Below are 27451 nucleotides of genomic sequence, written 5' to 3'. Positions count from 1 at the left end.
TTGCAGTAAGAACCATTTTTAAAATAAGAGTTTAAAAAAAAGATGATTCAGCAAGGCGTTTGATAAGGTCCCCCATGCAAGACTTCTTGAGAAGGTGAGAGGGCATGGGATCCAAGGGCCTTTGGCCTTGTGGATTCAGAACTGGCTTGCCTGCAGAAGGCAGAGAGTGGTTGTGGATGGGGCTTTTTCTGAATGGAGGTCAGTCACCAGCGGAGTGCCTCAAGGATCTGTTCTGGGACCCTTGTTGTTTGTCATTTTCATAAATGACCTGGATGAGGAAGTGGAGGGATGGGTAAGTAAGTTCACTGATGACACTAAGGTCGGTGGTGTTGTGGATGGTCTGGAAGGATGGCAAAAGTTGCAGCAAGACATAGATAGGATGCAGGACTGGGCGGAGAAGTGGCAGATGGACTTCAATGCGGATAAATGTGTAGTCGTCCATTTTGGCAGAACCAACGGGATGAACGAGTACACTATCAAGGGCAGAAGTCTGAGTAGTGTTGAAGAGCAGAAGGATCTTGGGGTCCGGGTCCACAGGACTCTTAAATCGGCCTCGCAGGTGGAGGAGGTGGTCAAGAAGGCGTATGGTGTACTGGCCTTCATTAATTGAGGGATTGAGTTTAGGAGTCGGGAGGTAATGCTGCAACTTTATAAGACCCTTGTCAGGCCTCATTTAGAGTATTGTGCGCAGTTCTGGTCGCCTCACTATAGGAAAGATGTAGAAGCTATTGAGAGGGTACAGAGGAGATTTACAAGGATGTTGCCTGGACTGGGAGGCATGCCTTATGAAGTTAGGTTGAGGGAGCTGGGACTCTTTTCCCTGGAGAGACGAAAGTTGAGAGGCGACCTGATAGAAGTTTACAAAATGTTGAGAGGAATAGATAGGGTGGACTCTCAGAGGCTATTTCCCCGGGTTGAAATGGTTGCTACGAGAGGACACAGATTTAAGGTGCAGGGAGGGAAGTTCAGAAGTGATGTTAGGGGTAAGTTTTTCACTCAGAGGGTGGTGAGTGAATGGAATCGGCTGCCGTCAGTGGTGGTGGAGGCAAACTCGCTGGGGTCTTTTAAAAGACTTCTGGATGAGTATATGGGGTTTAATGAGATTGAGGGTTATAGATAGGTCTGTAGGTTGGTAGGTGTTGATGTGATCGGCGCAACTTGTGGGCCGAAGGGCCCGTTTGTGCTGTAGTGTTCTATGTTCTATGATTCCAACCTCTGTTATTCAGCCACCATCACAGCTTGCTATTCCTCTCAAGATGTAAGGCCTCTGATTGTCTCTCCAGCTTTGCCATCCTACTCATTGCTTTTAATTGTCTCCATGCTAACACTAATGAGTGACTGTTTCATCCCGAGTGCGGCCTCAGGATTTGGAAAGAGTCCCAACTTCCATTTTCTGCTCCCACAGAGAAAATCCAGCCTACTGATTCAGGTTGTAGGTGTTTAATCAGGAGTAGTATTGATGCAAGTCATTGACCTGAAAATGTTAACTCTGCTTCCCTCTGTCCTGATGCTGCCTGACCTGCTGAGTATTTACATCACTTTATATTTTAATTTCTGATTTCCAGCATGCACATCATTTTATTTATGTAGACAAATATGACAATCAATGCTTAAAGAGCAAAATCCCAGAAACAGAAGAAGTGCTGTCTTAAATTAGAGAAAAACAAACAACACTAATCAGTACTTGGAATAGAAGGTAGAAGTTGAAACAGATTAAATTTCAGCAATTATTCAAGCACCACTATTAGCTTTCAACATTCACTGTGGTCTTAAATTGTGTGAAAAGTGAAACAATTTCAAAATATTTTCAAAGACAAATAGAACCAAATATAGACAGCTACACCAACGATTTTTCCATAGCCAAAGCTAGCTAAAATTTTCCAGCAAAAAAACAATCAAACTTTAGATTTTCATTTAAATGTAAAAATGATTAAAACAATAAATAATTTTTTTTGAGGAGCAAAAGTTGGGGTAAATCCTAAATCTTGTAGGTTAGTATAAACATTGCAAAAGCAAGTCAGCAGCCCACTTTATGTTTCTCCTGATCCATTTCCATTGAGAACGAGTGTTCTTTGAACGTATCTACATAAACTGTGCACCAATCAACACTTACCCGTTTATCAATGTCTCCATGCTGTAACTGGACAAAGCGAGCACTGATAGCAGCAATATAGCTTTGTTGGTTTGAAAAAGCCACACGCCCTGCACCTTTTGGGTACTTCAGCTCAGGGTCAGTGTCAATGCCAGCATAGCATACTCCACCATAGAGCCGATCCATGATCATCGCCAGTTCCACTGCATGCAAAAATTGTGACAATAAAGTAAGCTAAACAGTTACAAATATTAGTGCATCAGTGTACTTATACAAATGAATGAATTGAATTTTATGAAAGAATTAAAATTATTATACTGATTTTATTTTGTTAATTTATGTGACTTGAAATTTTCACTATAGTTACCACCTAAACCTAATACCAGCTGTGGATCAATTTAGTGAAATCTTGTCAGGGGAATAGTATTCTTCATAAAAGATCCTGGATGATAAATGTATTTAATGTATTTAACTCTGAACATTTATCATAACATATTATGATTTGTATCCTCCTTGGACATCCACACAGGCATGAATTTATGTAGAAGTCATCTAATACCAAACAGACACAAGAATTCTGGCATATTTTCCCCCAGCCTCAGGTCACTCAGGTTAATCCTAGCATCTTGCCTGACACATCAACATAACAGTCATTCTGACAGCAATATAAGGAGATCCTATCCCAGTCAGCTAACATAAAACTAGATCTATAAATTACAATTTACCAATATTGCAGTGGAAGCACCTATTGCATCTATAGTTGTCCAATACAGACCTGATTTTACAGTTAAATGATACAGACTTTGAATTCTGTAAAGTGAGATTCTACAGAAACTTAGCATTTGTAACACTGAAGGAAACACCTAACCCATCTTAACGATGCTGTTTTTCCCCCAAAATAATTGGCAACCTGTTTTTTTTTCCTCCCCATATCTTCCTCTCCTTCAAGTATTTATTTACTTATCATATTCTGAGGCAACTGCCCACTCAGGATAATCTACTTGGCTGGACTCTTGGGCATGATCTTCCCACCCTGCTATGCTGGTCAAGCAACAAAAAGTGGGAATCACCGGTCATGATCTTCCTTGGCCACTTTTATTGACGTAATCAACCTAGCACCTAGGGTGATTTTAATATTCAGTGGTTGATTTAAATCTGTTTAGCGAGCCTGGGATTCTATTGTCCAAGCTCAGTTAGGTTTTCGACCTCACCAACGGAGGTTCATACCAGCAGCTGTCACAACTGGTTCCCAGCAATGGGACCGGAGACCATTGAGGCTCCATGTGTGTGTGTGCGTGTGCGTGTGGGGTAGAAGCGTAACTCAGCATCAGGGAGTGGGGGGTAGTGTTGGGGCTGGTGATTGGGAGCCAGGGCCGGCCATGTGAGGAGACCATACTGGGAGATTGGCACACTGCTGCTCGTCTCTCCAGCTGGTGTAGGCTCTACCCCCCGCCCCTCGCCGCTCCCTCTCCTTGCTGGCGTGAATCACCTAAAGGCCTCTGTATTGCACAGAATGTCATAAATTCATGAAATTCAGCTTGCCCAAAAAATGGATGGGAAAACATCCTGTTTTCCTCTGCCGGACTGATTTCTTGGGAAAAATCTCGCTCTTGGTATGGGCCTTTCCTGCTACTGTTTAATTTTCATAATTGGCAGGAGGCAGCCTTAAATGGGCATTAATTACTGTCTTAAGAATTTCAATTATGCCACTGGAGAGAGGGTAGGTAACCAACACCACCCTCACCGCTGGTATAACTGTGGTGGGACAGAATTGGGTGGGAAGGCAGCAGGTCAGTCTCCTGCTGGATGAAGGAATCCTTTGCATCACCTTGAATTCTGCTAGTGGGAAAGCATTAAATCCAGCCCCATATATGGCCTAACCTTTGACTTGCACAAATTTATTACTACTTTACTCCTGTTTTCTATGCCCTATTTATAAAATCCAAAATGCTATTTATATGATTACATAAAATGTACAGAATAGAAATAGGTCATTTGGCGCAACTTGTTTATTATATCTTATGAGCTTCTTCCCATTCCATCCGTTTCATTCTGCCTTTCAACAAATCTTTCTATTCCTATTTCCCTTATATATGCATAAAGCTTCCTTTGAAAGCAGCTGAACTATTAATCTCAACTAATTTCTATCATTACAAGTGCCACATTTTAACCACTGAGTAAAGAAGCTTCTTTTCATTTTTGTGTTAGATTTACTAGAAAAACTACCTTGTATACATGGCCATCAAGTTACCTGCTCCACTACTGCTAGCCACACTTTCAGTTGCCCTGGCCCAAGTTCCAGAATACTTTCCCTATACCTCTGCATCTCACTTTCTTCCTTTTAAGATATTCCTTAAAATCTACTTCTTTGACTAAGTTTTGATTATCTGACTAAATGTCTCATCTGATTTAAAAAGTATACATATACGTATGCTGTCAAAAATCTATTGGGCCTTCTTCAAGGTTGCTTAGAAAAAAGCTCCAACCTGTCCAATGCTCTCCAGTAGCTGTAGTCTCTCTGTTCTGATACCATTTTTGCAAATCTTTTTCACACTTCCTCAAATGCCCCTTTTTTCTTGTAATTGTGCACAGTACTCTTAAGTGTGGCCTGGCCAATGTCTTAAAAAAAAAACTTGTAAATACTTCACCCCTAGAAATAACTCAATGTTTTGTTTGCATTTTTGATTGCTTTGTTGACCTGTGATTGGTTTTTAATTATTTGTTCACCCAAATCCCTCGGTGCCTTTGACCCTATGATTTTTTTTAAGGTGTAGGTGATATTTGTCTTTTTGTTTTAACCAAGTCCCTCACGTCACATTAGACTATGCTAAGCTTCAGTTGCCACTTAACTGCCCAGCCTGTAAGTTTTCTAATGTCTTCACTATAATTGCACTTTTCAAGGAGCTATGTATTTGAATACTTCGGTTTCTCTATTTATCCATAAGTTGTTATCTATGAAACTACACTCATGCTTTGTTTTCCAGTGGGAATGCCATTGTCTTGAGAGTACGACATCCTGAAAAAGTAAAGCCCCACTTGACATTTATGCATCAATAAAAACAAAGTGATATTGGAACCACCTCTGCGTATTTAGTGGCCAAACACATAATATTGTAATAGCAAATAACAATGCACAAGAAAGCTAATCACTAACAAGTACATAAAGGATTCTCCAGCCGGGTTGTCACTACCTCACTCTTAGTTAAGACAAGAATCATAAGACAGCTGCATAATTATTTGATTGAGGATAGAAGAGTTACGGATGCCATTTTGATGTCAACTGTAGCAGTAGATTACTAAGTATTCTGGTGATCACCTTGGTTATCATTTTGTTTGTTTCTGGTTACTTCTGAGTTCAGGAAACTGAATGAGGAGAAATAAACTATAGCGTGCAGGGAACAATTTGGGGGATTTATATAGAATCTTCAACACAAAAAAGCTGAGCCAAGATACTTGACCAAGAAATCAAGCAAAAATGGATGCTGACCAAAGGAAATATTGAATATTTAATTTTTTTCCCCTGGCGTTAAGTAGCATCTATATGGAAAAGAGGAAGATGGAAAGGAAGACAGGTGGGAGTGGTTGAGCGAGAATTGTAGAGTTTAGGTTTAGTACCTGCCTGCCAATGGTGGGTAGAGGCAATCCTTTGCTGCTAAGACCCTCATCCAACCTTTGTTAACCATAAATTTGAACATGCAAATGTTTTATTAGTCAATCCTCCATTTTCTCTGTAAACAGCAGTTTATCAAGAAAGTGCAGTCCATACACTATCACACAATACAATCTACATCTTTACTGATCAACACTGGCATCAAATTGAATATTTTCATTTTTGTGTTTAAATCTAGTTATGGTCACATCCTTCAAGCCTCTTGGGTTTCTTCTTCAGACTTTGGCCTCTCACTTTCCCTGCTCATTTCCCCTTAACTTGGATGGCTATGCCTTTGATCTTCCAACACCTCTGCTCTAGAATTCTCTCCCTAAACATCTCCACTTTTCTCACTTAAAACCCTCCTTAAAATTAATCTTTGATAAAGCCTTTATTCACCTCTTCTAATATCTTCTTCCTGGCTTGACTTTTTTTGGCTAATCACCAGCTGTGAAGCACTTTGATATGTTTTTCTATTTCAAATATTGTATATAAGTGTTTACTCTTAAGTTGTTTTTCAAACATGTAATTTGTGATCACCACTTTTATGATACATATTACATACACTACTATTGCAACAATTATGTAGCAGAAAATGATTTTAAAACTTTGGAGATAAGGGTCGATTTACTTGCCACCTGCTCCCACCAAGCTGTGTGTGTCAGGAGCACATAACAGCAATTTCCATTTAACCTCACAATTTTCCATTTATTTAAATTAATGAACCGAAGATGTAGGGAGAGCATCCAACAATTGTTAAATGTGTGCTTTGGCAGGCAAAGTTCCACAGAAATCAGCATTTAACAACCATGTTTTTCCATTTGATAATTTTAACAAGAGTAAAAGATGTCATGACAAAACATTTTCAGCGGCATTCAATAGTCCTATTCCCTTAAAAATCAATTAGATCAAGTTAACAGAATGTGACAGGGACAGCTTTTCAATGGTTAAGATCTTGCTTGTTATCAATTATAAACTCAAGCAACATTCTATAGTCACAGTCACACCAAAACATTGTTATTTTACTGAAGTCTGGTATCAGTTAATTTAAACGAACAGCATGCATGGTTTTCTTCTGATAAGACACTGCTAGGTAGCTGCCAAAGGAAAACAAGAAGTGGAAGGAGGCGACAATAAGGTTAGTTACTGGGTATTGTTTGGGGGACAGGATACTACAGGAGACGGCTCAGGCTCATGGAGGCTGTGACTAAGGTGTATAATTTGGTCTACAGGAATAAAAGGCACTCAGCATCAGTAATACATTACCAGGAGTACTGCTCATAGGTTTTCTACCACTGAGCCCACCTAGGAATTCACAATGGACATCGCTCATGCATCAAACATTTCGTTTTTCATTTGAAAAATAAGGTTTTATTTTCTGCACAATGAAGTAACCACAGACTGCAAAGTATAGCACCAATGAATATGTTTTATTCAATTATATCATGTGTTTTGTGGGTGCATTTGCCTTGATTGTTTCACAAGCATCTCTGTGCTGTTTGCGCAACTGCCTTACAAAGCAGTCTTCTATTTCAAGTTGTCATTAATGGTGAGTTAGTCATCTCCGAGACTATGGAGATGTTGTCATTAATGGTGTTAGTCATCTCCGAGACTATGGCATACAACTGTTAATAGTTAGTGCCAACCCAGATTCTTCTGTACTACTCAAGGAAGTGCACAGCTGATGGCCGATTTCCAATAACACACAGAACAGTGGGTCTTTCAGGTATTGAAGTCCACTCCTTGTGGTTGCCTGTATCTATTATTGAAGTGAACTGAAATAAATGCAATGTGGAGTTTAGACCATAGTGGGAACATTCATATTAGATGCCTTTTGGGCTATGTGGATGACTTCACTACAATTGTCACTGCTGTTGTAGATAGTAGTATAATAAGCAAATACCTGTGATATTCATCTAGGTAAGTCAGGACCATCATCTCCAAGAAGAGAGTCTCAATCGCCTCCCCAAGACATTCAATGGCATCACCATTGTTAAAAGCTCATTTATTAATAACTTGACCTGAAATTCAATCAGGTCAGCCACATTTAATAGAGACAGGGCATTCTGTGGGAAATGACTTACGTCCTGATCTCATCAAAATCCCTCTGCCACATACGAGGCACAAATCAAGAGTGTGATGAAATACTTTCCACTTGCCTGGAAGTGTGCAGATGTAACATCACTCCAGAACCTTGACACCAATAATTAACACTCAGGACAAAGCAGTCCACGTAATCAGTGGCCCAACAGGACATCAAATATCTACTTCTTCCACCACTGCCACATTGTGGTTACATACTGTGCAATGCAGCAACTAGCCAAAGTTTGCTTGATAATTGTCCCCAACTAAAACCTCTACAATCACCATGAAGAACAAGAGGGTAAGCCCATGGGAAAACGACTGCTTCAGATTCTTCTCCAGGCATGGATACATACTGCCATTCCTTCATTGTCACTCGGACAAGTCTTAGAACTCCTTAGACAACATTACAGAAATAGCCTCACCCGCTGGACTGCAGTGGTTCAATAAGAAGGCTCTGCACTCCCTTTTTAAGGGCACCTGCGAATAAATAATTGCTGGACGTGTCAGGGACACACTTGGGAATGGATTATTAAAATACTCCTGCACCATTCAATTTGTTGGCTTGGAACTTTCACAAAGTGGCATTTGTCATCTGGGGATGGGTGTGAGGCAGAAATGATACTAGCATCTGCATGGTAAGTTTAAATGTCCAGTGTGAATGCTAGTAAATGGGGGAGCATGCAAACAAATGAATGTTGTGGATATGCAAGGGTGGGTTGGGAATAGCCTGGTTGGATCAGGAGGGAAATGAGGTTGAAGGCTAGTCAGATCATGTTGGGCAGGTAGTTGGATGGTGAGGGGTAGTCAGGTGGTCAGATGAGGTGGTAGTTGGATCAGAAGATGTGAGGTTAACATGAGTAAGTGGAGGTCAGTTCTGTACATAATCAGGAGTTAGAATAGGATTTTTCAGTCTAACGTTTCTTAGTAACAATTCAGCTAAGTCTCACTAAACTGTCTGAAATCTCTGAACATGTACATGTGTACTGTCCACTAGTACAGATACATTCATCTCAGCAGGTCTTTATACACATTTAAATGGAGTAGTACCGGGTGAGAGGCACAACTTTAGAGTGCAGCAGGAAGTGCTAGAGGTAGAGGTAGAGGTAGCTCTAGGCAGTTCCTCTCAGAGGAGTGAGGCCAGATAAGTACAGTCCGCAAGGGGAGAGGGACAAGGCCTGGCACTGGGTGGGGGAGAGATTTTTTTCTAAGAGTGCGCTCTGATCTCTAGAGAGCTGATGTTGTCAGCTCTATCAGGTCTCGTCCTGCCGGGATGAGACACGCCACAGGATTTCTTTTAATTAAATGCTGGAAAATAAAGAGAAAAGCTGGTTGTGCAGCTGGTGAGCACTTAGAGAAAAACAATGGAATTTTTTCCTAAAGTAATTTCTGCATAAGAGAGGAGCTGTACAATATCTGGATGAAATCCATCCGTTATTCTAGGTTGCCAGCTCAGTTTATTTGCAAGTGTTCAAACATAAGGGAGCAGTTGGGATTGCAACCATGTGACTGGGTCTGTTGAAATTTCTTCCTATCATGCATTCACGCTCCAATCATAGTATATAGTATATTATAATTTCATAGAATTCATATAGCAAAGAATGAGGCCATTCAGCCCATTGAGTCTGCACTGACTCTCCGAAGAGCATCTTACCCAGGCTCATCGCCCTTCCTGTCTGCGTAACCCCATGCATTTACCTGTAGCTAATCCACCTAACCTACACATCCTTGGACATAAGGGACATTATTGTTACTACAGAGGCAGTGTTCGACAGACTGGAGGGACCGATTGTGGACAAGTCCCCAGGACCGGATGGAATGCATCCAAGGGTTCTGAAAGAAATGGCAGAGGTGATAGTGGATGCCTTGATGATTATTTTCCAAACCTCGCTGGATTCCGGGGAAGTGCCGGAAGATTGGAAAACGGCTAATGTTACGCCGTTGTTTAAGAAGGGTGGCAGGCAAAGGCAGGGAATTATAGGCCGGTTAGTTTAACGTTTGTTGTAGGTAAAATGTTAGAATCCGTGATCAAGGAGAAAATAGCGAGGCATCTTGAGGAGAATTGTTTGATAGAGCAGACACAACACGGTTTCGTTAAGGGGAAGTCGTGTCTGACGAATTTATTGGAGTTCTATGAGGATGTGTCTAGGGCGGTGGATAGAGGAGAGCCGGTGGATGTGGTGTTTCTTGATTTTCAGAAAGCGTTTGATAAGGTGCCGCACAAGAGGTTATTACAGAAGGTTAGGGGGCATGGAGTTGGGGGTAGGATGTTAGCGTAGATAGGGGATTGGCTGTCAAATAGGAGGCAGAGAGTGGGGGTCAATGGGTGCTATTCGGATTGGCGTTTGGTGACTAGTGGAGTGCCCCAGGGATCGGTGCTGGGGCCTCAGCTATTTACTATTTATATAGATGATCTGGAGGAGGGAACTGAGTGTATGGTGTCGAAATTTGCTGATGACACCAAGATTGGTGGAACGGCAAATTGTGCGGAGGGTGTGGAAAGTCTGCAGAAGGATCTAGATAGGCTGGGCGAATGGGCCAGGAAATGGCAAATGGAATTTAATGTTGGCAAGTGTGAATTTGTCCACTTTGGTAGGAATAATGGTAGGAAGGATTATTACTTACGTGGAGAAAAACTGCAGGAGGCGACGGTGCAGAGGGACCTCGGGGTCATTGTGCATGAGTCGCAAAAACCCAGCTTGCAGGTGCAGCAGGTGGTCAGGAAAGCAAATGGGATGCTGGCCTTCATAGCGAGGGGGATTGAATATAAAAGTAGGGAGGTCTTGCTGCAACTGTACACGGCACTGGTGAGGCCGCAGCTGGACTACTGTGTGCAGTGTTGGTCGCCGCACTTACGCAAGGATATTTTGGCCTTGGAGGGAGTGCAGAGGAGGTTTACTAGGCTGATACCGGAGTTGAGGGGGTTGAACTATGAGGAGAGGCTGAATAAACTAGGCTTGTACTCGTTAGAGTTTAGAAGAATCAAGGGAGATCTCATTGAGACATATAAGATGATGAATGGGATGGATAGGATAGAGGTGGAGAGGCTCTTCCCGTTCAGAAAAGACAGTAGGACTAGAGGGCACAGCCTCAAGATAAAGGGGGGGGCAGTTTAGAACGGAGTTGAGGAGGAACTTCTTCACTCAAAGGGTGGTGAATCTCTGGAATTCTCTGCCCGTTGAAGTGGTGGAGGCTGCCTCGCTAAATATATTTATGACGCGGGTTGATAGGTTTTTGATAGGCAAGGGGATTAAGGGTTATGGGGAGAGGGCGGGAAAGTGGAACTGAGCCACGACAGATCAGCCATGATCTTATTGAATGGCGGGGCAGGCTCGAAGGGCTAGATGGCCTACTCCTGCTCCTATTTCTTATGTTCTTATGACAATTTAACTTGGCTGCACATCTTTGGACTGTGGGAGGAAACTGGGGCACCTGGAAGAAAAACACGCAAACACACAGAACAAGCAAACTCTACAAATACTGCCATCCAAGGCTGGAATCAAATCTAAGTCCCTGGCGCTGTGAGGCAGCAGTGTCACCATGCCGCTTCAAAATTGTACAATTTTAATTTCCCACTTGTGCTTCCTTAGCCAGTATATCCTTGCTCTAATTTCTCAGTTAGTGCGGTATTGATTTTTGTATACAAATTTAACAATTAACACTTTCCTTTATGATCAGTATAGTTCATTTTCATTCATATTTAGGCTGTATGTTTGTGCTTTTCACAATTTCTTGAGGACATTCCATCAGGTATTCAGAGTTGTTGACACAACATCAAAATTCGGTCACAAACTGATATGCATATTGCATCACTTACATACCTGAGGAGTGTTCTCTCTCATCAAAACGGGCTTAGGTTTATCTAGAACAAAGTTTAATACTAAGGTTTTTAGCTGTTATACTGGGCTTTTTCTAAAATCCATTGAGCAATTTTAGTTTGAAATTGCACATTCAACAGTTAAATTAACAAACAATTCTACATGCATAGCAACTAAATGTCTCATTTGTTCCTTGGAAATATCAAAACATTATTAAAGATGTGCCAAGAGAGCCACTGGCTGTTATTTGATGATTGAAATTAATTCTCAGGAAATATCCATTTTGTAATTGAAGTACAAAGAAAGTGTTATTTTATAAAATTCGCACCTCGGTTTTTGCATATTGCATTCATGTTCGTCAAGCCAACCTTATCTTTCAAAGTAGCACCGTGACAAATTCTGAAAATATATCTTTGGAGCCAAGTATGACAGTTGCAGGAATGAGGGAATAGCATAATCCCATTTTGGTCTTCAGGACCAAACTATACAAGTGAGTTTGAACAAAATTATTTTACATTTTATATGTAGCCATTTTCGTACATCCTGTAATATATTAAAGTCCAATATTTATTTGCACTTTCTCTATTTTCATTATAAATTCTGCCCACATTAGTAACAGAAACTGTCCATGCCACACTGTAATCATATCCTCTTTAAAATCAGAATGAAATAGATCTGTGCACCATTGTCCAATTATTCCTATTCTTTAATTCAACTCCACATCCATGGGAAATTGACAAATTCTAAATAATAATACAGAACACATTTTACATAATGTGAGTATTTTGTTGATCATTGACTTACCGGCTCTCAGAGGCCTGGGAACACCGCCTACAAAAATAGTCTTCCGTGGATCAAGTGGCTGAGAACCATCCATTACAAAATCACTATCATTGAGATTCCATGGCCGTATTTGAACCTGTGTTTAAAAATGCATAAATTTAGAATTCCTCAATCTTGAAAAGTTATAAGGTAGATTTAATGGTTTATTCATTAATTTTAGATGACACTAATCTACTTCTGTTCTCATTGATGTGGTTTTCATTGCTTTGCATTTCATGTTGTGACCATGAATGTTGCTCACTTAAAAAATTCTATTAATCCACTGAAGTGCTGGAGTTTGAGCTAAGTCCCCAAATGGCTGTCCAATACTTTCGCTGGAGTTTAGCCTTTTTCATATTTTTAATGAAATTACATAAACTACGTCTTGTAATTTTTGCTTTGTTTTCCTTCCTCCGTACCTAACAATTTTAATGCAATGCTATTAAAGAAGTCAAACAAATAGATCTAGCATTAATGCCACAGTTCTTGACATACCAGAGCCACCAAAAAAATGTTATCTTAGTCTCTGCCTGATTGCTATCAACAATATTATACTTTAACTTATTATGAAATGTATATCTACTCACCGGTTTATCCTTGATGGTTGGACTTGACACACAAAGGTATAGCTTTCCATCCTCTTCAATACAAGCATCAATTAAAGCTTGCACAGAACCTTCCTCCTGAAACAGCAGAAATGCATAGCCTACAAAATAAGACAAAAAGGTTAATTCATCCAAGTCAATTAGTTTTGCTGTCCATCCATCTAGTGTCTTATCTTTATGATTATTGGGACAAGTTATTGGAACAATAAAGCTATATTGAGAATTGCTTTGGAGCACTGTTGCATTAACCTTAAAGTAATAAAATATACTGAAATGTGAATTTAACCAAGCTTGCTAAATCCCTTTTCCTCTGCTGTTCTCTCTTCCGTATTCTATCTTTTTATTACTTCAGCTTTAATTTTACTTTAGCTTTTTACCAATGTATAATCCTATCCATTTCTTTCGCTTTGTTTAAAATTTTGAATTTATCTTGTTCCTCGTGCCTCCTTAATGTCACTACTGTAAACTGGAATTGAGGCAAACTTGAAGAAAGACTAGCAAGAGGACCTGGTACTATTAATATATGAAAACAGAAATTATGAAAGAACAATGTTTTGATACCATTTTCAAAGTATATCTTCCAAATATTATGACAAATAATAGTTAAACTAAAATGTTATTTAAGAAATAAAATCTTGGAACAATTATGTCAACTACAATTGTGGTGTATTTCCAAGTCAGGATGGTACGTGATTTGGAGGAGAATTTGGAAGTGGTGGTGTTCTCACACAGGCTGCTTTTGTCTTTCATATGTGGCAGAGGTTACAGGTTTGGGAGCTACTGTCAAAGAAGTTTTGGCAATTTGCTGCATTTTGTTGATGATACACAAGAAAGCCATGGTGTACCAAGATGAAAGGTATGAAGTAAAGTTTAAGGTGGTGAATAGGGTCCTTATTAAGTGGGTTGCTTTGTCCTGGATGGTGTTGAACTTCTTAAACATTACAGGAGTTGCACTCATCCAGGTTCGTGGAGTGTTCTATTTGTGATTTGTACCTTCCTGATGGTGGAAGGCTTTTAGGAGTCAGAAGGCAAGTTACACACTGCAGAATACTAAGCCTCTAACCTGCTCTTGTAGCGATAGCATACGTCCGGTTCAATTAAGCTTTTCATAGAATCTCTGGCATGGAGACAGGTCCTTTGGTCCAAACTGGTCCATGCTGACTAAAATGTCCATCTAAGCTGACCCCATTTGCCTTCATTTGGCCCATATCCCTCTAAACCTTTCCTATCATGTATCTATCCAAATGCCTTTTAAATGTTGTCCATGTCTCTGCCTCAACCATTTCCTCCAGCAACTCATACGTACTACCCTCTGTGTAAAAAAGTTGCTCCTCAGGTTCCCATTAATTCTTTCACCTCAAAAAAATGCCCTCTAGTTCTCGATTCCCCAACCCTGGGAAAAAGACTGAGTGCATTCACCCAATCCATGCCTCTCATGATCTTATACACCTCTACAAGACCGCCCCTCATGTCTCCTACGCTCCAAAGAAAATATCTCTTGTAAATCTCTTCTACACTCTCTCCAGTTTAATAACATCTTTCCTATAGCAAGGTGACCAAAACTGAACAAGATACTCCAGCTGTGGCTTCACCAATGTCTTGTACAACTGTAACATTTTTTCACAACTTCAATACTCAATGCCCTGACGGATGAAGGCCAGCATGCCAAAAGCCTTTTTCACTGTCCTATCTACTTGTGACTCCACCTTTACGGAACCGTGCACCTAAACTCCAAGGTCATAAGAACATAAGAAATAGGAGCAGGAGTAGGCCAACTAGCCCTTCGAGCCTGCCCCGCCATTCAATAAGATCATGGCTGATCTGTCTTGGCTCAGTTCCACATTCCCGCCCTCTCCCCATAACTCTTAATCCCCTCTATTATCAAAAACCCATCAACCCGCATCTTAAAAATATTTAGCGAGGTAGCCTCCACCACTTCAACGGGCAGAGAATTCCAGAGATTCACCACCCTTTGAGTGAAGAAGTTCCTCCTCAACTCCGTTCTAAACCGCCCCCCCCCCCCCCTTTACCTTGAGGCTGTGCCCCCTAGTCCTACTATCCTTTCTGAGCGGGAAGAGTCTCTCCACCTCTATCCTATCCATCCCATTCATCATCTTATACGTCTCAATGAGATCTCCCCTCATTCTTCTAAACTCTAACGAGTACAAGCCTAATTTATTCAGCCTCTCCTCAACCCCCTCAACTCCGGCATCAGCCTAGTAAACCTCCTCTGCACTCCCTCCAAGGCCAAAATATCCTTGCGAAAGTACGGCGCCCAAAACTGCACACAGTACTCCAGCTGCGGCCTCACCAATGCCCTATACGGCCACAGCAAGACCTCCCTACTTTTATATTCAATCCCCCTCGCGATGAAGGCCAGCATCCCATTTGCCTTCCTGACCACCTGCTGCACCTGCAAGCTGGGTTTTTGCGACTCATGCACAAGGACCCCGAGGTCCCTCTGCACCGTCGCCTCCTGCAGTTTTTCTCCACGTAAGTAATAATCCTTCCTACCATTATTCCTACCAAAGTGGACCACCTTGCACTTGCCAACATTAAATTCCATTTGCCATTTCCTGGCCCATTCGCCCAGCCTATCTAGATCCTTCTGTAGACTCTCACCACCCTCCGCACAATTTGCCTTTCCACCAATTTTGGTGTCATCAGCAAATTTCGACACCCTACACTCAGTTCCCTCCTCCAGATCATCTATATAAATGGTAAATAGCTGAGGCCTTACCACCGACCCCTGGGGCACTCCACTAGTCACCATCCACCAATCCGAATAGCACCCATTGACCCCCACTCTTTGCCTCCTATTTGACAACCAGTCCTCTATCCACGCTAACACCCTACCCCCAACTCCATGCCCCCTTACCTTCTGCAATAACCTCTTGTGAGGTACCTTGTCAAACACCTTCTGAAAATCAAGAAAGACCACATCCACCGGCTCTCCTCTATCCACCGCCCTAGACACATCCTCATAGAACTCCAGTAAATTTGTCAGGCATGACTTCCCTTTAACGAAACCACGCTGCGTCTGCTCTATCAAGCAGTTCCCCTCAAGATGCCTCGCTATTTCCTCCTTGATGACGGATTCTAACATTTTACCTACAACAGACGTTAAACTAACAGGCCTATAATTCCCCGCCTTTTGCCTGGCACCCTTCTTAAACAACGGCGTAACATTAGCCGTTTTCCAATCTTCTGGCACTTCCCCGGAATCCAGCGACGTCTGGAAAATAACCACCAAGGCATCCACTATCACCTCCGCCATTTCTTTCAGGACCCTCGGATGCATTCCATCCGGTCCTGGGGACTTGTCCACAATCAGCCCCTCCAGTCTGTCGAGCACCACCTCTCTAGTAACAGTAATGTCATCGAGACCCTCCAGTCCTACCACCTTTCCATCTCTAACATCCGGCAAATTATTCACGTCCTCCTCCGTGAAGACCGAAACAAAAAAGTTATTCAAGACCTCAGCCATTTCCCCATCCCCTACCACTAAGTCCCCCTTCTCATCCTCTATGGGACCAACGTTCACCCTAGCCAGCCTCTTCCTTTTTATATATTTATAAAAACTCTTGCTATCCTTTTTTATATTAAGCGCTAGCCCAGCTTCATAGTTTCTCCTACCCTTCTTTATCAACTTCTTTGTCAATCTTTGCTGACATTTAAACCTCTCCCAATCCTCTTCTCGCCCACTACGCTTAGCTACTCTAAACGCCTCCGCTTTTAATTTAACACTTTCCTTCACCTCCTTCGTTATCCACGGCTTATTACCTCTCCTCCTACGGTCCTTTTTGACCATCGGATTAAATTTCTGCTGAGCACCAAGAAAGATCTCCTTAAAGATCCTCCACTGCTCCTCAGCAGACCTACCTTCCAACGCGCTCCCCCAGTCCACATTCGCCAATTCTTCTCTCATCCTACCGTACTCCCCTCTGTTCAAACAAAGGACGCACGTCCGGGAACCCACTTTGTCCTCCTCCATCTGCACCAGAAACTCCACCATACAATGATCACTCTCCCCAAGAGGATCCTTCACCACAAGTTCCCTAATTCTACCCGCCTCATTACATAGCACCAGATCCAAGATAGCTCGCTCCCTCGTCGGCTCCAACACACACTGTTCCAGGAAACTATCCTGGCAGCATTCCAAGAACTCCTCCTCGAGCCCACCACGTCCAACATGGGTCGACCAATCAATATGCAGATTGAAATCCCCCATAACTACGGCCGTCCCATTCCTGCACGCCGCACTTATTTGCGCGTTAACAGCCCGCCCCACCTCCAGATCATTATTCGGGGGCCTATAGACGACACCCACGAGCGTCTTCCTCCCTTTGCTGTTCCTAATTTCTACCCACAACGATTCCACGTTCTGTTCCTTGGCTCCAATATCATCCCTTGCTACCACCCTGATGCTATCCTTAATCAGCAGAGCTACGCCCCCCCCTTTCTCTCCCGCCTATCCTTCCTAAACACTTGATACCCCTGGATATTCAGCTCCCAGTCCCTGTCACCTTGCAGCCACGTCTCTGTAATGGCCACCAGATCATATCCATTTGTGTCGATCTGCGCCACCAACTCATCCACTTTATTCCTAATGCTTCGCGCATTCAGATAAACCGCCTTCATCCCAGCCTTCACCTGGACCTTATTTGCCGGAACGCCACCAACCATACTCACGCCCCTTACTCCCTCTATTATTGGGACATCCTCGGCCTCTACCCTTACCTGTACCGTCTCCTTAACTTTAGACCCCGTAATATCACCTACCCTCACACCCTCCCCCCCCCTAATTAGTTTAAAGCCCTGTCTATAGCCCTCTTTACACGATTCGCCAGCACTCTGGTCCCAGCACGGTTCAGACCAACCACATCCCGCCCGAACAGGTCCCACCTACCCCAATACTGGTGCCAATGCCCCATAAATTCAAACCCATTCCTCCCACACCAATCCCTGAGCCACCCATTCACTTCCTTAATCCTCTGTTCCACAGGTCCCTCTGTTCCACAATATTCCTTAACGTCCTACCATTCTCCATGAAAGTTCTATCTCAATTTGATTTTCTATAATGGAACACCTCACACTTGTCTACATTGAACTCCATTCACCATTTCTCAGCCCACTTCCCCAGCTGATCAAGATCCTGATGCAATTTTTGATAATATTCCTCACTGTCTACAATACCACTATTTTAGGATCATCTGCAAACTTACTGATCCTGCCTTGGACATTCTCATCCAAATCAATATAGATAACAAACAGCAATGGACCTAGCAACGACCCCTGAGGGACACAGTCACAGGCCTCCAGTCCGACAGGCATCCTTCCACCAATAACTCTGCTTCCTACCTACCTACCATCAAGACAATTGTATATCTAATTTGCCAGCTGTTCCTGGATTCTATGTGATCTAACCTTCCAAAGCAACCTACCATGTGGAACTTATCGATTTCTGAACAATGGAGACCCCAGAATGCTGATGTTGGAAGGTCGTACATGTGTTGTCGTTGCACATGTGAAATTATTTATAGCCTATTGTCACATCTCCAGAGACATCTAGCCCATTTCAACAGCATGAATTTTAGGTTGTATGCCTCGCTGGAAGTGGCATTCAGTAAAGTCTTCAAAGAGCTGGTCGCAGGTTGGCAATAGTCTTCAGAAGCACTGTGAAGCTGGGAGGAATACTAACATCAAATGAGCATCAAAATTGAAGTTGAAAAAAATGCAAGTTTCCTTCTGTTGGCTGCGTCTCCACAAAGAAAAACAGAGGGGAACAAGGATCCAAAAACAGGTGCAAGGCAACTCATTATCATTTTCAAGGGGCCTAATGTCTGTTTAAGTGTTATGTTATATCTAAAAAAAAAGTCACAGGAATTTTGCTAAAACCCAGCTTCATGTGAACATCAAACATTATCAGATGATTGCACCAGTTTATGCCCCAAATAACAGATAACTGACATCAATTTCAACCCCCATGTTTTTGGATTTACCCAAGGTAACTACTATACATGGCACATCCCACCTAGGCTTAGTCTCAAAGGAAAGCTTTTGACAAGAGCATTTTAAAAACTCTTATAAATACAGAAAAAGTGGATTATTTAATACTTCTAGGAATAAAATTATACAAACTTAAAACTCCATTGCATTGAACTGATGTAAAGTTGCCTGTGCTACTGTGCACGGGCAATGCTTCTCTCTCATCAGCTTAACTATGACTGTATTTGACATTTCATTTCCGAATCAACCTACATCACCAATATTTAACCCCATTATCCACACATCCTATGCCTCAATCAATGCCCAATCTCACTTTTAACTTGAAGACAGCCCCAACATACAGCCTGCCACAACCTCAATATTTCACATAAATATTCTTTTAAGTTGAAACCACTGACCGAAAGAAGAATATTAACATAGTTTTTGCTGTTACCTTAATTAATTTTGTAATTTTAGCAAGATTTAAACTTCAAAATTGACTCAAGTACCCCTGACGTTTAAGGTAAAAGCCTTAATTTGGTAATCATCAACTCCTTTCCATTATACACAATAAAGATTCAATCAAAAATGTACTGTGCATTTTTAAAGCCAATGAAGCTCAAGATAGTACTGTTTAAATGTGACAATTCCCTCCTCTGGCATCACATCAAAAGTAACGTCAGGTTCTGGATCTAATTTGGCTTACCTTTTGGTGGAAAATATGACTTGCTTTCTGCTTTATGAGGCCAGTCAACAACCAGAGAACCAAAACGACGGAAGCTTGCTGTGATTTCATCTGTTTGTACAAAAATATGCTTAGTCCCTCCTAGCTACGTGGGTCACTTTTCTACAAGGCACATGTAAAATATGTTCTACACCTCTGACCATGGAGGGGAATAAAATGCAACAAAGACAGATTTAGATTTGTTGACCTATTGACCACTATTTGATGTTGACATGTATAATGCCCCTTACTTTTCATTTGGCAATGTAAATATCCTGAGGAATTATGGACTTTGTAGATGATCAGATGAATGTTACCAGATTTATTGTTTTGAATGAAGCTGGTTTGCCCAAACATTAACTTATATTTTTATATAATTTTAAAAATATTTTTGGAACAAACTAATTTCAAAAAAAGCACCAGTACCTTCATCAATATCAGGTGGTAGGCCACCAACAAATACTTTACGGGAATATCGTTCCACTCGTTCGCCATTTTGATGAGGAAAACAATGAGGAGAACTTAAGCCACCATGAAGACTTTGATCACCACGTCCATCATCAAGGAAACCATCTTCAACGGGAAAAAGTGATGAATGCCCTAGAAGAAACACAAATATTAAACTATTTCCCAGAATATTTGTCTTACCATTCAGTTACCCTTCTAAAATGGATGCAAATTTTCAATATCACACCTTTTGTGCATAGCATATCAAAATTTACAATTTTCTGTACTTTGTTCAGACAAACTTTCATAGATTTGCAAGTACATAAGCTAAGCAAACAGAAGAATTATAGAATAAAAATAGAAAATGTTGACTGCTATCGCAGGTCTTTTTGCATCTATATTAAAAATAAAATAGGTTGTTTCTAGTAAAGATCTGCCAGACCCCATTTTTTGTCAAGTCAAATGGGTAATTTATTGATCACTTGGTGTATATCTTAATTATGCAGGTTAATTCAATATTTTAATACTTTTTAAATAAGTTTATTTAGAATATACTCAGAATAGTTGACAAAGAATAAGGTACACGGTACAATCAAGCATATGGTACTAAACGAAAGGAGGGCTAACTTCAAGCATGAAAAAAAATTTGATCCAGGTGAGCTATGTTCAATTTCAACAGTAAAACAATAATTCAACGATGGGAAATCTTCAAAACAGATAAAGTTCAGTAGAGAGTAGACACATTTCACCAAAGGCAAGGGAAAGGCACCCAAAGCCAAGACTCTCTGCATGACTGAAAGTATTAAAATGAGACAGAAAAAGGAAGCTTTTGACAACTGTTAGGTTCATAAAATAATACAAAACACAAGTTGAATATAAAAAGTACAGTGGGAGTAAGCAGAATAGACTTGCATCTTATATAACAGGGCATCCAAAAGTCTTTTATAAACACAAAAAGGGACAAAGAAGGAATTTTTCATGTAAAGGCAGAGGATATGGCTGAGGTATGAAATAAATACTTTGTATTGAAGAAGATACTGCCAGTGTGGCTGTAAAAGAGAAATAAAAACATCACACAAACTCCACAGGGTGCTTTCTGGATTACTAAAAGTGAGAATGGAAACACTAGAGGTTCTAGCCACAATCTTTCAACCCTCTCCTTGGATAGGAGGGTGAGGCTAGAAAACTAACGACTGCAAATGTTATACATCTGTTTAAAAAGGACACAGATCCAAATGACAACTACAGACCAGTCATTCCAATGTCAGTGTTGGAGGAATTTTTAGATAAAGTATTTGATATCTGGAAGAGTACAGACTAATAAATGAAAGGCAGCACTGATCTTTTAAATGGTAATGGTGCTTGATAGAGCAGTTTTAATGAAATAACAGACAAGTTGATGAAGGTAGAAAGGTTGCTGTTATATAGATGGATTTTCAAATGGTGTTTTACTTATAATACTCATTAACAAAATTAAAGTCCATGGGATTAACGGGGCAGTAACAGCAGGGGCAGCAAATTGACTAAGAGACAGAAAACAGAGGGTAGCAAAGCCTCGTTGTTTTTCAGACTGAAAGGAAATATACAGTAGTGGTGCCCAAAGGTTTGTATTAGGCCCACTGATCTTTTTGACATTAATCACAGCATAATTCAATGTTTGTAGATGGTATGAAACTTGGAAATGTAATGAACAGTACAGCACAAAAACAAACCTTTTGGTCCACCAAGCCTGCACTGACACATGACACCTTTCTAAACCAAAGACCTTTTTGCTCTACGAGGTATGTATCCCTCTATTCCCTGTCTATTTATGTATCTGTCAAGATGCCTCTTAAACATTGTTATTGGATCTGCTTCTACTACTTTTTCTGGTAGCGCATTCCAGGAACATACGTCCTCTGTGTAAACAAACTTGCCTCTCACATCTCCTTTAAACTTTATCTCTTTTATCTTGACCTGCATCCCCTGGTAATTGACATTTTTACCCTGGGAGAAGAACTTTTGACTATCCATTCTATCCAAGCATCTCAGTTTGTAAACTTCTATTAGGTCACCCCTCAAGTAAAAACAAACCAAGTTTATCCAATCTCTCCTCATCGATAATACCCTCTAAACCAGGCAATATGCTGGTAAATTTTTTCTATACCTTTTCCAAAGTCTCCATATCCTTCTGGTAGTGTGGCGACCAGAACTGTACATAATATTTCAAATGTGGTCTAACTGAAGTTCCATATTGCTGCAACATGACCTACCAATTTTTAAACTCTACGCCCCGACTGATTGACTCATAGAAATATAGAAACCCTACAGTAGGGGAAGAGGCCATTTGGCCCATCGGGTCTGCACTGACCATGATCCCACCCAGTCCCAACCTCCATATCCCTACACATTTACCTAATCTCTCTAACCTACACATCTCAGGACACTGAGGGCAATTTTTAGCATGGCCAATCAACCTAATTTGTACATCTTTGGACTGGAGGAGGAAACCCACGCAGACGTGAGGAGAATGTGCAAACTCCACACAGACAGTGTCCCAAGCATAATTTCAAACTCCAAAATAAATAAACTAAAGCAAATATACTTTTAGTAATTTGCACACAAACTATTGAGCCCTGTCAAAAGATTTCTTGAAGTTTGGTCAAATTTGGGTAATATTTGCAGCACCATCTTTTATATCTCAACATTATTGCATGCATTAAGTTGTTCTGATAAAATAACTGCTACAGTACTTGATTAATAACCAGATAGCCTAAATTTACAATGGATAATTCAAAGCTTAATGTTTATCTATTTTGCCATACAATGCATAGCACAAAGGTACATTAAAAACAAGAACAGCAACAGCATCAAATAATACATCTGTAAAAATCACACTGTTTTTGACAACACTTCTAAGAGTCTCTACATTTTCAGAATTTGCAACAAAATCTGGCAAAGCATTCGAAGTATCAACAATTCTGTGAAAAAGAAATCAAGATGAATATCAATGAATATCAAGATGTGAACCAAATTTCTGTAGTTTGTACTGATGAACATGCAAGCTACTGTAATTGCTGTTTCAGGCTTAGGGGTAGTAAGGCTATGTATCAATTTATATACATCAACTAAATCAAAAGTCAGTCTTCTCCAAAAAATTAATCCAAGAATTCTTGAATGCACCTCAAAGTATTCCCCTCATGCCTTCCATTTTCCTGGAAGCTCATCTTTATCCTTTATCCTAAAACTATGACCCCTCAATCTAGATTGCTTCACAAGTGGAAATATCCTAAATTTATCTTGTCAATCCCCTTTATCGTTTTGAATATCTCAATTGGATCTCCTCTCATTCTTCTAAACTCTAAAGAGTAGTTTCTCTTCATAAAACAAACCCGTCATCTCTGCAAATCAATCTAGTGAATCTTCTCTGAACTGCCTCCATTGCAACTACATTCTTTCTCAGGTGAGGGGACCAAAACTGTGCACAAAACACAAAACTGTGCACAGGTCTCACTAATGCCTTCTACAGTTGCAGTTCCTTAATTTTACAAACTATTCCTTTGGCAATAAATGCCAAAATTCTATTATTGTACCTTCATGATGGTTTTCTGTGAATCATGCAAGAGTACACCCAGATCCCTCTGCACCGAAATACCAAGTTTCTTTCCATTTAGATACATTGCCTTTCTATTTTTCTGACCACAATGGATAACCTCACACTTTTCATTAAAACTCCATCTGCCAATTTTTGCCCCTTCACCCAACCTACCCATATCCATTTGTAAAATTTCTTTCTTCCTCTTCGCAACTTGCTATCCTATCTGTTTTAGTACCATCAAATTGTAGCAAATTCGGCTACAATACCTTCTATCCTTGCATCCAAGTCATGAATATAGACTGTACATAGCTGGGGCCCCAAGGACCAAATCATATGGCAGCCCACTAGTTATATCTTGCCAACCAAAAAAAAGATCCATTCCCCCCCATCAATTCCTTGTGGGATGCATAGAACTGGTTTGTATATATCTATATTTGCTTAATGTGCATCACTGTCCTCCACTAAAATTTGCTGGGATCTTTAAAAAATATATTGGTTCATGGGATATGAGTACTGCTGTCCTAACCATCCCAAATTGCCCTCAAAGTGATGAGTCATTTTCTTGAACTGCTGAATTCCATGGTCCACCTACAGTGCTGTTAGAAAAGGGAGTTCCAGGTTTAGTTGCTGTTCTAGAGACCCAGCAATAGTGAAAGAACAAAGGTATAATTCCAAGTCAGGATGATGTGTGGCTTGGAGGAGAAACTTGCAAGTGGCGTTCCCACTTGTCTGCTGCCCTTGTGCTTCTAGATGGTGGTGGTCATAGGTTTAGGTGCTGCCAAAGAGGTATTGTGAGTTACTTCACTGCAATTTGTAGGCCTTTTATTGCTGTTCCTTTGCACTGGTAGGGAACATTTAATGTGGTAGAGAGGAAACCTTTCAAATAGACTATTTGTCCTGGATAGACTTATTGACTTTAATTGAAGCTACACTCATCCAACCAAGTACAGAGTATTCCATCACAGTCCTGACTTGTGTCTCGCAGGGGATGAACCTACGTTTGGAAGTCAGGAGAGGAGTTAGTCACTGCTGCAGAATTTGCATGGTGCTCCAGTTGAGTTTCAGGTAAATGGTGACTCTCAACACATTGACATTGTGGAATTAAGCATTTAATATCAAGAGGCCAGTGGGGTTGTGGTAGTTAGACTCTCTTGGTAGAAATGCTCACTGCCTGGCATATGTGGTGCAGATGTTACTCCATAAGATCACCACTAATCAGCCCAAGTCTGAATGTCGCGGAAGTACGAACTTACAAACTGCTTCATTATTGGAGGAAAATAATCCTAAGGATTCATAAAAGTATAGCTGGCATCACGTGATGTTGAGGTGGACCGTGTGCCAAAATCAGGGACCATATCTTGGTACAGAATACCACACAGAGGTAATGATCCCCACTTCTAATTTAAGGGAAGGTAATTGTTGAAACATCAAAAGATGGTTGGGCCTAGAACACTGCCCTTAGAAGCTTTTGCAGCAATGTTCTGAGGGTGAGATGATCTAATCTTCAATAACAGCCATCATCTTCCTTTGTGCTTAGTGTTCCAACTGGTGGACAGCTTTCTTCCCAATTCCCATTGACTTCAATTTTGCTAGAATTCCTTGATGCCACGTATGGTTATTAAGAGTGTAGCCTGGCAAAGACACTTGATCAACTTGTTTTTTTTGTGGACAAGACACCACTGGGCAATTTTTCAGTGTTGGATAGATGTTCATGTTCTAACTGTATAGGGACAGCCTAGCTGGGAAAATAGGATAGATCTAGACCACAGGTTTGAAGTATTAAGCCAGAAATTGTTAGAATCAACAGATTTTGCTGTAGCCTGTCCTTTCAGCTGTTTCCTGATATCATATGGAGTAAATAAAACAGGTGAACTGGATTATCAGGGTCCATAGCTCATATAATACATAAATGTTGTGAAGTCTCCCACTTTTCCCCTTTCCTCAAATTCTCTTTAAATCTTTGCCTGCTGGTTATTGACTTATTTACTAAAGGGAAAAGTTTATCTACCCTATGCCCCCCATAATTTTGTATACGTCAATCAGGTCTCCCTTCAGCTTTTACTTAGGCAACACCACCTAAACAGCTGTTTGTGATCATCTTCTGTTTAACGGTTTTACTTTCCCCAATTATTCAGAAATGGGTATAGTAGAACAGCAGAGTTTTGATCGGATTTGTTGGTTGTGTGGGATTGCTTTGCTTCATCAATTGCATCCTGCCTCAGTTATTTAACATGCACAAAGCCACATGATGTAACATCACCAAGTTAGCACCTAATTTAGCGATGCCTGATGGTGCTCCTTACTAAAAAAGGGACAAAAGCATTGAACCATGCTATCATCATTAATATTTAGTCTGCTTATTAATATTTAACTAACGTAAACTGCTTGGTATTTCATAATCTTCATAGAATTTGTCTCTCTGCTACAACAGAATTAAAGGAATTAACATGGTTAGGAAGGTTAGTCAGTCAAAAAAAAAGCAAAATACTATGGCCAATGGAAACAGTCAGCAGGTTTGACAGTATCTGTGGAAAAAGAAACATATTTAACATTACATGCTTTGAAGAATCATACTGGACATGAAATATCAACTTGTTCTCTTTCCGCAAATGCTGCCAGACCTGTTGAGTATTTCCAGCACACTGATGGTAAGGAGCAAGGAAATAAAAGATAAAGTGCTATGCTGAGATGATGAGAATACTTCCATTCAGTCTGCAAGGGTGACCCCACACTTCCTTTCACCATTTTATTTCCTTTTCCTCTTTGATGGTTTTGGCTGTTGTTCCATTTCTCATTTTCTCCCCTTCATTTTCACACAACAGATGTTCACCATTTTGCCTTTCATACACCTTCTAGACATATCTATTGTTTCCTTACGTATCTGGCCTCGTCAGTTAATTTTTCTACTTACCACTCTACAAATCTTGCTAGAGTTGTAGTGTTACAGCTTTTACTTAGATAATACCACCCTAACCAACTGTTTGTGGATCATCTTCTGTTTATCTGTTTAATTTTCACTTAATCAAACTGAAACGTTATAATAAAACATACCTGATCACATGCTTTGTAAATTTCTAAAATGTGACATGGATCTGAGCCTATAAATTTATGCACCTTAAAATTAAGTGGGGAGGCTTAGAAACTACTTTATCCGTGGGGAGAAAAGATTCAAGTCTCAGCTTAAAATAAAAAGATCCAATGGATTCTGTTGAGAAGTAAATCATAGCCAACATGGCAGTGTGAGATGACAAAACAACCTTTTAAGTCTTGCCATCTTTGAGATCTTTTTACAAACACAACTTTTGTTGGAAACTTGAGAATTATATGTACAAATGTATTATTCTTATATAATAAAGATAAAGAAATGTAAAAGACACAAAAGTTATTTATTCCCTTTGTGCTACAGGCTCAAAAATACAAGGAACAGAAGCAGTAGATGATAAGACCTTTCAAGCCTGCTCTGTCATTCAATATGATCATGCTGACCTTTTGGTCTTCAACTTCCTGCCCATTCCCCATGTCTCTCAAGTCCCTGGGACCAAACATCTGTCTATCAATGCCTTCAATGTATTCAATGATACAGCATTCACAATCCTCTGGGGCAGAGAATTCCAAAAGGTCCACAACTTTTAGTTCAGTCCCAAATG

The 27451-nt window shown here is 40.6% G+C and overlaps 1 protein-coding gene across 2 annotated transcripts in view; it reads right to left on the bottom strand.

Annotated features, from left to right (window-relative positions):
- Positions 1 to 27451, bottom strand: part of cpeb4b (cytoplasmic polyadenylation element binding protein 4b) — an 87937-nt gene that overhangs the window by 4768 nt on the left and 55718 nt on the right. For both annotated transcript variants that reach the window (XM_080201681.1, XM_080201682.1), the window contains 5 exons: positions 20207 to 20380; positions 19763 to 19852; positions 13051 to 13169; positions 12446 to 12560; positions 2114 to 2295 (listed from right to left, as the gene is read on the bottom strand). In XM_080201681.1, coding sequence (XP_080057807.1) covers positions 2114 to 2295; positions 12446 to 12560; positions 13051 to 13169; positions 19763 to 19852; positions 20207 to 20380 — 680 coding nt within the window. The remainder of the gene's footprint in view (positions 1 to 2113; positions 2296 to 12445; positions 12561 to 13050; positions 13170 to 19762; positions 19853 to 20206; positions 20381 to 27451) is intronic.

Source organism: Carcharhinus amblyrhynchos, chromosome 13, assembly GCF_965287045.1.
Source record: "Carcharhinus amblyrhynchos chromosome 13, sCarAmb.v2.hapA, whole genome shotgun sequence".
Taxonomy (NCBI): Eukaryota; Metazoa; Chordata; class Chondrichthyes; order Carcharhiniformes; family Carcharhinidae; genus Carcharhinus; species Carcharhinus amblyrhynchos.
The sequence above is the reverse complement of the archived record's forward strand: the minus strand, read 5'-3'. Positions and strand labels throughout refer to the sequence as shown.